Source organism: Dreissena polymorpha, chromosome 9 (genome assembly GCF_020536995.1).
Source record: "Dreissena polymorpha isolate Duluth1 chromosome 9, UMN_Dpol_1.0, whole genome shotgun sequence".
Taxonomy (NCBI): domain Eukaryota; kingdom Metazoa; phylum Mollusca; class Bivalvia; order Myida; family Dreissenidae; genus Dreissena; species Dreissena polymorpha.
This window is the reverse complement of record NC_068363.1, coordinates 87,040,998-87,054,768: the sequence shown is the minus strand read 5'-3', so window position 1 is coordinate 87,054,768 and position 13,771 is coordinate 87,040,998. Positions and strand designations below refer to the sequence as shown.

General features: G+C 32.4%; 1 protein-coding gene across 1 annotated transcript in view; it reads right to left on the bottom strand.

The window, feature by feature from the left end:
* Positions 1 to 3,107: 3,107 nt before the first annotated feature.
* LOC127843598 (uncharacterized) overlaps positions 3,108 to 13,771 on the bottom strand; it is a 49,028-nt gene continuing 38,364 nt past the window's right edge. The window contains exon 5 of the mRNA XM_052373280.1: positions 3,108 to 8,624. Coding sequence (XP_052229240.1) covers positions 7,302 to 8,624 — 1,323 coding nt within the window. The 3' untranslated portion in view covers positions 3,108 to 7,301. The remainder of the gene's footprint in view (positions 8,625 to 13,771) is intronic.

Sequence of the window (13,771 nt, the reverse complement as noted above, 5' to 3'; positions counted from 1 at the left end):
AATTTCATTGACTTTTACCAGCAAACTAATATGTTATAGCGAAAATCCACGAACTTCTGGAACACCCCTCGTAGTTAAACGGTTTATAATACAAAGACGAATGCTTCGGTTATTGTAGGAAAATATGTACGTCACTATCGGCTCGGGGCGCTAATTTGTCTTTGCTGCATTTTATGAAATTCGGCTTTAATGTATAATTTTTCTTGCCTATTTTGTGTTATTGTAACATATTTTATCAATATATTACAATTAAACACATATAAAAAATCGTATATACCCGCTTTAAAACACAAAAATGATAATAATATTATGCTTTTTTTCCTGGAAGAATGTTGTTGTGATAGACCCTGTGTGAAAAACACCAGGGAATCTGTATTTAAGTGACCTCAATATTATGCGTAAACCTAAGTGGGCATTTGTGGGCGGTGTCGAAATGGGTCTTCAGCTCTGCCTGAACTGTCGTCCAATTGGTTTAAAAGTCCGGCTGAAGTGACAGGCCATCATAAACTGTACAGCATGACTGATTCGGAGACGGCCCTCAACACTCGCCCAGTCGTGTCGAGAGGATCGGTGTCTTTGCAGGTTAGTACTCCGTTATTTTCAATTAAATCTATTGTAAAATGATTTTTTTATACCCTGGCACACTTTTGTCACCAAAATTAGGCAAATTGGGTGTTTTACATTTACTGCAGCTCTTAAACCACATTTTGTGGCGATAACTTTGCCAGTGTGCCAGACAATGTGATGCCGGCGTTGTAAATTATTCATTTGCAGCAAATAAAGCAACAAATACTATTGAAAGCTTACTCTAATTGTATCTAACTTACATTAGTTGGCACCGTTATGGGTAAATGTGCACAAAAAACCTTTTTGTTATCTCAGATTACACGAAATTGAGCACCCGGGCCAGACTGACACTTTCCGGAGCCTGCCCGAGACGGAACTAGAGCCGAGGAATCATAGGTCCAGGTGTGACAAAAGACTTAAAACTCATGTCTGACGATGACTGTTTTAGTCAGGAAGTCAAGATGTAGTTTTTTCATGCAAGCAAGCCCTTTTGTTGGGTCAAATGAATTTAGAAATGCTGCTTCTACAGGGATTTTACCTAAAATGTGCCAATTTTTTTTAAGTTTGTTCGAATCCGGTTTAAAACCTGCTTTAATGCACAAATATTGCCATTGATGATTTTTTTCGCTTATTAAGTCATATGTTACGTCAGCTTTGCCTATTAGAATCGAAAGTGATGCCTTGTATGGAATCTAAGTGCTGCATGTATGATATAACCAAGTTTGGCTTTTCTACCTTAATTCTTGACGCGAAACGCTGTTTCGCATGGCGCTTTCTACGGCAACTTTTATGAATAAATCTGTGTGTCATTGTGCCGGAACTTTGTGATCTTTCTCAAAACAGATTACACCTGTGGAAAAAGTGCCTTTAATTCAAATTTGAAGGGGTTGGGTTCTCTTAAAGGTCACATAACCCCAAACCGGAACTCCTGTTTTTAGGGTTACATGCAGTCAGTTTGATACTTAGCACACATTGTTGAGTGCATGCTGCCTAGGATTTGTAAAAAAACATTGCAAATTGTTAGTTTTGGTATCAACTTGAAGGTATATTTGTAAGCAATAAGAAAATAAACCATTTTTGTGCTCTACTTTTTGTGTTGATGGTTCCCGGCTTTGAAAGTAGGTCATACTATTTGAGCCCAAAATGGTTGTCTGCACAGCTGTCAAAACCGGTTTGCCTATTCTAAGGTAAATATTTTGAGTTAGCACGTATAGAATTTAATGACATGCATTTTTTTCAAAAGATTATGCATTTATCTTTCCAATGATGTATGATGATATAGTGGGTATGCGCTTGATCATGGTAAAAATTGATATCGAACTTCAACTATTTTATATGTAATATAGAAGGAAATTATTTGCGCATGCGTAACCTTCTAGTATTTTTGAACTCTTTCAAATAGTAAAGGGACGTAACTTTATTAGTTTCTTTCCTTCTATAAAAGAGAGTATTTGAAGCCGTCACGTGACTATAGCGGATTATTCTAAATATACGATGCTGTCCGGTAATCTTGCGCTGTTTAGGGTACATTGGTTTAAAAACATGTCCTTTTATAAATTGACATCATACTATCTACATTAATTATAAAAATAAGAAGTTCATGTGCTTATTAACACAAAAATATTTGATAAATTAAGTGAAGAACTGTCCGATTTGATTTCAAAACAAACATGACTCACCTCATTTTCAAACTATCACAGTGTCCGGTAATTTTGCGCAATTGGTGTAATGACCTCATTTAGGCAAAATTGTTAACATATGGTTTCCAATTTGTGACAAAAAATATTCCAGAAAATTATTTAAAAAATCAGTTTGTAAAACCATTTAAATTTAATGTGGATTACTAGTGCTTTTCTTCACTACAAATCAACAAATCTAGTAATTGTGTACACTTAATATAAAAGTGCCGGTATGCATGAAAAAAAATGTTGATGCATAACAGGTTTAATTTTACCCCGATCATGCTTCCATAATTTACAGAAAATATGAAAACTAGGCCGTTGCGCATGCGGAGATCATACCAAATGTGGTTTGACAGAATGGCGGGAAATGATGACAATGTCGTCTGATGCGATATATTTTCAATGGTCAAAAACACCATAATTGATCGGATATTGTGCAATAGAATGCTAAATTACATGTTGGATTTATTAATTCTTAATTTAAAGTATGAACACACTAAAGACGCCAGGGAATGTGTGATTCATTTCGACTTTATCGTATGCAGGTCAGTGTTTACGATACATGTACAATTTATAGGGATGACGCAACCGGTGTTAAAATGTAATGATCGGATTTTATTTTGCATGGAATACATACCTTTTAAATCCTTTAATTCTTGAAAATGTGAAATTTCATCTTTCATCACTAAAGAAAACAAGTCGTCTGCTTAATTCGCAACTGCGAAGTGCGCAAGATTACCGGACGCGCAAGATTACCGGATTTAACTGTATAATTTGATGTTCGACCGAACACTTTAATACGCACATATATAACTTCAAATTTAATACATCATTAAAGACATCATTGTAATACTTACGAATAGGAAAAGTTGTTTATTTCTGATTATAGTATTTATGATCATAAAACGTTATTGCATTATACACAGGAACATACAAGTACAGCATGCATACATTAGTATAAAGAAAGAACTATACACATTATATATAAATATATAAATATAAATATATATGAGTATTTTCCAGTGTAATTTAACGGACAATAAAAAATGAAAAATGGTCAAGAAATTTGATAAACATTTACGAAAATATTATTTTGTCAAAGCGAACAACTTTTCTTAACGTAGGTAAAAACCTTAACAAATACACGTAGAGAATATCAACAAAGTTAACGTTTTAAAAGTGCTATTTTAGACAATTTATTTCAGTAATGATTTTTTTTTAATTACAATTTTAAAATCTTAATCAAAATAATGTGAGTTAAATACATTAATACTGGTAAGCTTTTGAAATTTACAATGTGTGATCAGCCATAAAGCAAGGACTTAAGGACTTCTTTATTTAGTGCTGACTGTCCAATAAAAGATAAACATATAATAAGAACATGTTTTGTGTAATTGTAGTAATCATATTTTGCATACGAACAAAATCTAATTAACAACGCATTTATTTAAAGGTTGGTTGTATTTTGAAAAATAGTTATGGTTAAAATATGTCCGCGATGAAATGACACTAAGGAAGCAGTAACGATAATGTTAGAAACGCCACTTTTCAAGCACCGGTAAATAATGTTCCATTGAAATAATCAGTGTTTTACTCGTGGTTAAGCCCCTGCAGCTTGACTATTTCGATATTGAATATTAGGAATCAGTTAAATATTTAACACGTATACATCATGTAAGCTAAATTCAGTTAATACAAAATCATATGCATTCGAATCGAGTACGAGTAAATTGCGACGCCTAAGAATAGTATACATACATATATTATGCATAGGCGTCGCACCTGACTAAAGATATATATTTTGGAATAGTCTGTTATGATACACATATTGTCCATTGCAATTAACATGTTGATTCATTTAGTCTCATTAATGCATATAAGGGAATCAGTTTATAACTACACGAATAGATAATGATTACACTAAGAAACTTGTAAATTTGTGACGTATAATGGGATTGGTGATATCTATGGAAATATTCGCCATTATAAAAATAATTTACAAATAAGATCATATCTTATGTTTTGCGCAACTGAAGCATATCAATATAACTGAATGTATAGTTAACTTAAGGTATTAGGTTGCAAACGCATACCTTATCACAATGTACAGACATAAAAAAATATTACTACTTGAATAGATTGTAAGTTTCCATTTTCAACAAGCGGGCATACTAACACAGCTCGGTAGACTTTTTGTTCGGAATATGAAACATTTTCGTATGTAACAATACAATTCATACATTATAATTGATACTTGATATCATCATGCATGCAGTATTATTATAAAAGAAAGTATTTCTCATTAACTACTGCAAATAAAAAAAAACTGTACAGTTGTTATAATGAATGAAAACAGACGAACAGATACAAGACAAAGTCTAACTAAAAATGTTAAAAAGAACTGCCTATTTAACGCATGATGACTGTCATCATACTTATACAGTACCCGCGTATAAATATTCCAATACCGTAATCATTATATATTTCGATATTTATTAGATATGGAATCTTTTCTATTGCAATATCAAGAGAAGGATGCAACTATTTAATGCGTTGAATAAATGACAAAACAACAACACCATATGATGCACATACAACACAAAATCAACACATATGCAAAAATACAATGATGATATAACATGCACTGCACAATCGAAAACTAGCGATATCTCTTTCCGACAGTTAAACGATGCGTATAAAATTACACTTTACCAAAACAAACAATAAAAGCAACATACCTTATATGAGTTTCATTTTTCAATATAAAGATATAAACACTTTCGACTTTCCTTCAATATAAAATATAACTATCAAAGTTCGGAATACAACCAATCTAAGCCTATACATATTTATAGTCACTGCTATGTGTATTATAGATAACTAGTGTGGTGTTTGACTGGCCACTTCCATACGCACATATATCACTTCATATTTAACATCTCTGACATCATTTTAATATTTACCAATAGCGAAAATTGTTGATATTTGATTGTAAGAATTTATGAGCATTAAAAGCCATTTCATTATAAACAGGAACTTAGAAGAACTACATTCATACTTTAGAATGTTTAAGATCAGTTGTATTAGGAGCAGAGAAACCCATTAATTACCAGTATTCATGAAAGATATTCATGTCAGACAAGTAAACACCTACATAAATCAAAACACAAAGTATAATAATCTGTGACCCACAACGGAAACGGTTTTATTCCAGTGTTATTAAAGTGACAATGAAACATCACGCATGGCAAAGAAATTTGAGAAAACATTTATGCAAATATTGTTTTGTCAAAGCAAAAATCTTGTCTTAACGTTAAATGAAAACCGGAACAAATTTGCATAAAGAATATTAACAAAATTAACAATTTAAAAGTGTTGTTTAGACCATTCATTTCAATTATGATTTTTTAAATGACAATTTTAAAAGTCTCAATCAAAATAATGTAAGCTCAATAAATTAATACTGGTAGGCTTTTGAAATTAACAGTGTGTGTAAAGCCATCAAAAATAAATCAAACATTAACCACGTAAGCAGATGTTTATCTTAACGAGGTAACAGTTAATATTAAAACAAACTATTAAGATTTTTGCGTGCGCTTTAATAGATAACTGAAATCGAATCTGGATTTTAAAAAGTACACTCTGAAAGTTATTATTAACTGCGTTAATAAAAACTAAACCAACTGTTTATTGTAAGTTTGATTGTATTATCTTTGGTCAAATGCAATGCAACAAGATAAGCAACAACTAACACACACAATTTACAAATCAAAACTTATCATTTATATGCAGCTGTGAAAAACATACAAGCCCAACGGGTATTTCTCAACCACACAAATTGTTACTTGAAAATGGTTCAGAGGTAATTCCTGGAAACATTGCATAGGTACATATAAAAACATATAATTGAAACAGTTAATTGAAGATAAAATTAGCGCAGATAAAACGCCATTAAATCGATGTTTGCTATATTAAAACCTTTTTTTTTAAATATTTATAGCAACGGCTTTCTCTTTTCTACCTTATAACACGAAACAAGTCCAGTTTTGGTTAAAAGCGCAATACAAGAAGCTCAAGCACAAATGTCTTAAAATGACGATAAAATATTGCAAATCATGACTATACACGAAACATTAATATTACAATATGACAAAACTATTTATTAACAAATAATATGATGTTTGTATCTGAAAGCTTTTTATGCATTTAATTATGCATATTCTTATCATAAAAGACAAGCGAAACATCTGCAAGCGTTTCATTACCGATTAATTCAAAATACTAGGAGAAAATTGTAAGCTATTTTTTTACAGCAGGTGTTTTTGCCAGCTGTGTTGCAAATATTAAATACCATCGATATAATTGACAAACTAATCAAAATTTAAGTTTGGAACAAAATAAATTTTAAAAAGCACCAAATGCAAAAGTAGCGGATTATCATCATTTCACTGTACTATTGAAAATGGCACAATCAGTAAATCATGGCATTGCAAATAAAAGCCACCAATAAGCTCACATTCAGCGATGGATCGTCAAGATACTCAACCTGTGCTTCAACATATTCTTAATGGTGTATCGAAATTATTTAAATAATATTGAAGGTTCCTACGTTCGTTTAACATGACTTGCACAAGTGTGTACTAAATCGCACCTGTATATTTTAAGATCTGATTCCAACCACGTACAAATATAGTATGTAAATCTTTCTTCTTTCTCGCTGTTCTATTGCTCACGGTCCCGAACGATTTTGCTTGCATACGAAATTGACTGACATGTTCCTCTATATCAGCACGCTTTCTAAACATGTGCAGTATTTTGATCCTCTCAAGCCAACCGTTCTGCTGAACCCACTTTTCATGTTCAATAAGCAGATCTATGCGCTCTTTATTTGTTAAAGGATAAGGGCGCAGTGCTATTTCGGAAAGGCGGGCTTTAGATTCATCAAATGTTTCAATCATTTCATCTATAGTTTCAACCACTTTATTCAAATCTGCTTTTATCTCGGCCAACCACGTACAAATATATTAGGTTGATCTTTCAGAATCCTCTTTTTTATTTCTGTTTCTTCTTTTTTCTTTCTGTTTTCTTCTCAGCGGTCACGTGCAATGTTGCTTGTGAGAGGAAATTATTGACCTCGGAATCAATATCAGCCCGCTTTCTAAACACTTGTAGTGATTTGAGTCTATCAAGCCAACCATTCTTCTTTTCCATCTTCTCACTTTCAATAAGCAGATTAATGTGCTCTTTTATTGTCAACGGGTTAGGGCGCAGAGATATTTCGTTAAGGCGGGCTTTAGATTCATTAAAGGTTTCCATCATTTCATAGACATTTTCTACCACTTTATTCAAATCTGCTTTTATGTCGGCTATCAATTGTTCTTGATTCAGCAATTTACTTGATGCCTCTTCATATATTTTTTTCATGTCATAGAACGTTTGCTGCTCTTTGACAACAACATATTCATATATATAAGGAAAAATGACATGTTCGTTCCGAAAGCATTTATTCGGACATCTTTTGCAGTAACCCGATTTTTGATCAAACAACAAACAGTATCTCTTTTCATCATCGTTTGAAATGTAAAATTTTTCATAACATGTAAAGTGACAGTTTAAGCATTTTATGACATGCTCGCCGACTGGAAGATCTTTCTTTAGCTTCTTATTTTTATTAACAGTGAAGGTAAAATCTTTATTGTCAGCAATGATTGATTTATTCTCTTCACAACATTTGATCTGTGCGTTGAGTGTATTGATCTGCACGAGACCAGCATCGAGCAGAGGCGAAAGGTTTCTTACAATAGCTTCCAATTCATGGCGTTCTTTTAAAACCTCGCTGGTCAACTTCAGACTTGTTGGAGGTAGTTTTCCTAAATGTTGGAAAAAATTCCGAAAACTTTGTAAACCCATCTCCCAGAAAATTTGCGACATGCTGGATGAATCTAATGTTGTATTTTTCGCAAACAGAGCAGAATTGTTGAAGGTGAACCATTCACCAAAAGGTAATTTAGACATGTCCATAGCATTTTTAACCGGCGGATCAAGACCATCTGCAAATGTTATCAACGAACATATATTGTGTTCCATGTCTTTTCCAAACAAAGACATTATCGATTGAAATAAATAACCCTGCGTTGGAGTCAACCTAGCATCCTGTGCTTTAATAACGGAACATACAGAGTCAATAATCGAAACTCCCTTTTGTGGATCCACGGTGAACAGTCCCCGCATTTGTTCAACAATTTCTTGATCCCGTTGATATCCACGTGTACCTCCAAATCCTGGCGTATCGATTATGTTTATAGTGTAAGGAATTTTTCCACCGTCTTGCGGGTGTATCGTGTAACACGTAATCCATTCCGTTTGCGCAACCGCCTGTTTAAAGAACACGTTACATCTTTATTAAATGCAATTTAAAACGCTCATCAACATTACGTTAATTAGTTTAGTTTAAACATATTTATTTCAAACAATGCCAGTTGTTTACATAGAATTACAACAATGTTTAAAATACGAACATGTTCGCATAGGATAGGAACGAAAGAGACGGTCTTATAGAGTTCTTCTCCCTAAACATCACGTTAATTCGTATAATTACTTCATTCAATATCACTATCAACGGCCACCGGAAAAACTTTGCGAAACCGAAATTTCGCAAACTTAAGTACTCTTTTTCTTGAAGGTTTGCTTATTTGTGATAAAGTATGAGATAAAAGTCTAACTTGTGATTAATAATTGGTTATTTTTGCTTGTTAAATGCGTTTTCTTCACTATGAACTTTATTTGCAAAGTTGGGGTTCCCATGGGATTTTTGTAATATCCCATGGGATTTTTCATTATCCCATGGGAATTTTGGTTTCTCCCATGGGATTTTTCTCCAGCTTTTTTTATGGGAGAAAAAATCCCATGGGATTTTCAAAAACATAAAACACGTTCGTTTGTGCTTAGTTATCGATTTTAAGCATTGTTAATGCATTTGTGCTTATTTTCGTTCAATTTACTTTGATAGAAAAAAAATCCCATTTTTTTATGGGAAAAAAAAATCCCATGGGATTTTTTTCTGATTTTTAGAGATTTATTCATGTAACCTTCAGAAACACTACCTTTTAACAAATGATGAGCATTTCTTGCGATTTCAACGCGTTATATCGTGTTTTAAAATAATAAAAAATCCCATGGGATTTTTTTGTCCCATGGGATTTTTTTGTCCCATGGGATTTTTTTTCCCATGGGATTTTTTTTTCCAATGGGATTTTTTTTAAGGTATAAGTTTCTAAAAGCTATATAATAATGATAATTATAATAATAATAATAATAATAATAATAATAATAATAATAATAATAATAATCGTGCTCAATATGATGAATTTGTACTTTTAAGCGACTAACATTTTTATTCGAGCCGATCGTCGAGTCCGAATGGTGAGTATAAGAGCAATTTACCAGTACAAATAAATCTCACTTGTGAAGAGAACGCTACCGTACTATAAAATAATCTTGATAATAAGTCATATCATTTCTCGACAGAAAATGAAAACAGTATCCATATTGATGTCAGCAATGTCCCCTGCTATGATACATATTGACAAAATGAAAAACCTTGACAATAATTCCGTGTCGAATACGCATTAGATTATAGCAATCAAATTCATATTAGCATTGATAAGATAATTTGCGAAAATGGGTCTTATGTCAAATACGGCAAGCGTAGCTCCATTCCATAATGTCCGGTATTAAGTCACGTCAAGTTTCGTGGTCGAATTATAGCATAATAATCATTTTCACATTACGCGAATCATATGAGTTTCCCTACATATATTGTGTTAAAATTTATGTTACACTTATGTGCGATGATGAAAAGGGGATTTCGGTAATTCTACATTCGCCCGCCTAGTACCGAAATTCCCATATTTACGCCTTAAAGGGTCAATAGGTCATCGGTATGAATGGTTTTTGACTTCACATGAATGTTAAGGTGCAAAAAAATGATATTAATTTTAATTATTAAGCACTCTTGACAGCATTAAGTTGCCTCTCAGTGGGGATTTCGGTAATTCTACACTAGAACTTAAACGCGCGCCGGTACCGAAATCCTGCTGTACAAACCTTCAAGTGTCAACAAAATTATTATAGTGTTTTTTTTCATTAGCAACCAGTGACACGTATTATCTCCCATTCGGTTACTTCTTTTGGAAAATAATTAGCGGGGATTTCTGTACTGCTACATTCGTACGCCCAGAGCCGAAATCACCCATGTTTACGCCAATCCCCCATATTAAGCCTTAAAGGGTCTATATGTCATTATGTTTGGGTTTTGGCTTTGCATTAATGTTGATTTGTACACAATCATATTAGTGTTAATCATTTAAACACTCTTATCAGAATATTTTTTCCATTATTAAATAGTTTATTAATGTGAAAAATGTGTAAACGAATGTAAAAAAGGTAAAATGTACATTTAAAACATTGGTTACACAAAAGTATATGTAAATATAACATGACATAGTAATAATAAGTCTTCAGAAAGTATTTTCCAAACAAATCTGGTGAAACAAATGATATCGTACTACCTTATTCACAATATGCTATACACTTTTGCAATTTAGTTATCAATGTTTAATCAAAGCATAAATCAGGATAATATGTTGCCTCTTAGCGGGGATTTCGGTAATTCTTAACAAGCACATAAACCCGCGCCGGTACCGAAATCACCGCTGTACAAACCTTCAAGTGTAAAAAATACTGATTTAGGTTTAAATAAAGGGAACAATAGTATTTTTGGCCACCAAAAAGCACTTCCGCGTCAACAAAATGATTGAAATTATGTCAGAAACCCAGCTTTTCATTGTATATATTGCAATACACCATCGGCCGCCGAGAGCGGAATACTGCGCTTGGCCGCTAAACAATGTGGATTGCATCAAATTAAATGTCAATTTTCGATTTTATTACAAAAATAAACACTGCCTTTTTATAAATATGTCAAGCACGTACACTTAACAAAAAAATCGATATATCTTTATGTAATGTAGAAAAGTAAAGCGCTTTATATATAACAATGTTTTATAATGTCTTTCTGGTTGAGAAAAAAAACTAAACAAAACCATGTAGAACATACATGTTTTCATAATTAAAAAAAATTATTTAATGATGCACGTGATGTTTTATAATTGATATAAGTTCACGTGTCATTGAACGAGTTAAGGGAGAGATGCGAATTAAATTACACATAATTAAAAAATGATACTATACTGTCAGCTTGATTTATAAATTGTGTTCCATCGCGCCAATATATTCATTGTTCCATGAAATTGTGTATAAAAGCAAAACGATTGAAATTATGTCAGAAATCCTGCTTTTCACATGAAATGATCTTTAACACTTTATTTGTTCCAATCAGGTAATTAATTATAATAGGGGAAGTCTATACTGTGTATTAGAAACTTGTTGTGGTGATCCCTATCTTATCCGCTCAATACACATCCACCTGGCTACTGTACAGAAAAAATTAGATTTACTTCCAAAATAACTGATTTCATTAATTGCTAACTTGTTGTCTACATTTTAAATTAACAACGATAATGGATCAACATCACCGTTGCACAATTATTAAGTTCACAGTAATCTGTACTTTAAATAGATAGCCTAATTAAAGACGGTGCTAATAAAGAACAAAGCGTGAATGTGGATATTAAGAAATTAGATCCTTTTTTGCATGACACTGGCAGTATATCATTTTATCTTATATAAATAAGCCACATTTAAGACATGGATAAAATTAAAATAAGACACATTTGCATCTTTCATTTCTTGAAAAAAAATAAGCACGCAGTCACATATAAATAAGATACATTGAAGACACAGAAAAAAATAAATAAGACACATTTGCATCTTTCACTAAATTTTCTTTAAAAAACATGTGAAACTGAAGAAAAACATTTATTACTGACACATTATTCTAAAAGTCGACTGACAACTTAAGTTCAAAGAGGGATTTACAATTAAATAAGATCCATTTTCGCATGATGCTGGTTGTAGAGCAAGCAATACATTTCTTACTGACACATAATTCTAAAAGTCGACAGGCAACATAAATTCAAAGAGGGAACCACAATTAAATAAGATCAATTTTCGCATGATACTGGTTGTATAGCAAGTAGTCACATATTAATTACAGCTTGCATTAGTTGCAATAATTTTGTTAAGTGCGCGTGCTTCTGAACGTTGCGTTAAGCGAGAGTGTTGTCATTTTGTTAGTTTTATATTTTGGTATTATGTATGATTATTGCTTGTTTTGAATTTGAAATAAACGCTTTCTGGCAAATAAGCATCGTCTTAATTTTAATACAAATAATGAACATTTGACATACAAAATGTCCAATAACATACCGGCAATAACATTATATATATGTTAATTTCTGTGCATGTTTATACCGAAATTATAGCCGAATTTAGTAACACACTTTAACACATCAAACATGCATGATAGTTCTTTTTTCATATGATATTCCCCTGGTTGCTTACCGGTGTATTGGTGCAGTTGATAACCCCGCCGGGACTACAGTAGGGTGCTAATACACACGTGTATCGTGTTCAATACAATCGTCTTAATTTTAATACAAATAATGAAAATTTGACATACAAAATGTCCAATAACATATCGGCATTAACATTATATATATATGTTAATTTCTTTGCATGTTTATACCGAAATTATAGCCGACATCGGCAGTTAGGGAAATTTTGTGACACACTTTAACAAATCAAACATGCATGATAGTTCTTTTTTCATATGATATTCCCCTGGTTGCTTACCGGTGTATTGGTGCAGTTGATAACCCCGCCGGGACTACAGTAGGGTGCTAATACACACGTGTATCGTGTTCAATACCCGATCCATGCTACAACGTGTAAGAACGGGAATTTCGGTAATTCTACCTTTTTAAGCTTGCGCACCTCTAATGGGCACATATCCAAATATAATTTAATTAATTATTTTCCTAATCAGCATCATTTCACTAAACTACATGCAAATTTGTAGGTAGCTTTCCATGCTTAAAAAAAAAATAAACCGATTTTTTCAAAACCACCCTCACGCTCGGCTTTTGTCCAGTTTATTTTCACCCCTGGGGTATATAAAAGTTCCATAATTCATTCAAATTTCCAAATATGGGCATGCAGTTGGTGTGTACAGATGCAGTAAAGGTGTTTAAAGTTTAAACAAGATGAAATAAGTATTCTTTTACAGACATTTATTTTTTACAAATTTTAATCTATGGAATAGCGCCATGAAATGTAAGTGATTTCAGCCAAGTAAAAATTGGGTCGGTTAAAAACAAAGTGTCATAAAATTCAAAATAGTATCATTTAAGTTATATTTTAAATTAAGTTTTTATAGAAACACTATATACAGCAAAAATACCAAAAAATAGACAGATTTACAGTTTACTTTTTGAAATAAAAATAAAAATGCATCATTCGTATTTTCAGCAGTAAATTAATCAATTTAGCCATAACGTTGT